This window comes from Volvox carteri, assembly GCF_000143455.1.
Source record: "Volvox carteri f. nagariensis unplaced genomic scaffold VOLCAscaffold_1, whole genome shotgun sequence".
Taxonomy (NCBI): Eukaryota; Viridiplantae; Chlorophyta; class Chlorophyceae; order Chlamydomonadales; family Volvocaceae; genus Volvox; species Volvox carteri.
In genome coordinates, this window is record NW_003307545.1 from 5,611,347 (window position 1) to 5,612,431 (window position 1,085).

At 57.6% G+C, this 1,085-nt stretch overlaps 1 protein-coding gene across 1 annotated transcript in view; it reads right to left on the bottom strand.

Moving 5' to 3' along the window:
* The window catches only part of VOLCADRAFT_86466 (uncharacterized protein), a gene marked incomplete at both ends in the record, with an annotated part of 3,490 nt that overhangs the window by 1,271 nt on the left and 1,134 nt on the right, over positions 1-1,085 (bottom strand). The window contains 3 exons of the mRNA XM_002946268.1: positions 480-510; positions 744-771; positions 888-1,018. Coding sequence (XP_002946314.1) covers positions 480-510; positions 744-771; positions 888-1,018 — 190 coding nt within the window. The remainder of the gene's footprint in view (positions 1-479; positions 511-743; positions 772-887; positions 1,019-1,085) is intronic.

The window sequence follows — 1,085 nt, forward strand, 5'->3', positions numbered from 1 at the left end:
GATATTCATGGCGGGTTCGAAGGACCCTCCTGCACGCGCCCGGAAAACACCTTCCCTCACAGCTGCGGGAACCGACATCGCAGGACCAAGCCAAAGTACAAAACTGACACAATTGTACAAACACGTGCCATATCCGTATTATGCCGTATTCCGTACTCCGTACATGCTGCAGTACAACACACGTCGAATATACATTCGGGAATGGCACACACGCAAGAGAGCGGTCCTCGCTTTTGCAACACGCGCGCACAATCATACCACTTGGGGCGCCATGTACGTCATGTCGTACATGGCCTATTGCGGCAACGGAGGCGGCGCCTCTGTCGGTGTACCGCTAGATGCTTCTCCCCCCGGGACCTGGGGACCTTCCCTACCAATACCCGGCACGGCTGTAGCGGTCAAGATTGGTAAATCAGGATCAGGACAGGCACCCGATAGCTTAGCGGCACCCGCCACAGCGCCACCCTCCCGTTCCGCACCTGATCCAGTTCGGGAGACTGTTTAAGAGCGCTGCGGAGCGACGCCGCACGGGTCGTACACGTACGTGAGCATGAACCCCTGCGCCGTACGTCATACAACCGCATGGGTTACATGGTTTGGTGAGGCCGGGGGGAGGCGCAGAGAAGGATGACATGATGACGACCTGCATGAAGAACTGCGTTTCACACCCCAATACGCGAATGATGCTGCGCTTGGTATTCTTTGAGTGAGTGAGTGAGTGAGGGAACATGCCCCCCCCTCACTTCTCCGGTAAACAACTGCCGAAGAGAACTGCGTGGTGGCGGATCCGTGGGCATGTGGACCAGTGCGAATAAAGTGCGAATAATACCAGGAAAGAACAATAACATCAATTCCCAGCCGTCAACTGCCAACTCCCCAATCCGTACCTTGCCCTTGACGGGAATTCCCCCCGTGGAAAGAAACCCGTCGGCCGCGGCGCCTAATAAGGCCCGCGTGGCCGCAGAAATGTGTACGGCACCAGGTACACCCGTGGACTCCATTCGGCTGGCGACGTTGACTGGGGCGAGAAGGGCAAGAGCGATACACAGACTAACGCACGAAGCGGGGAGAGGGGGAGGGGGAGG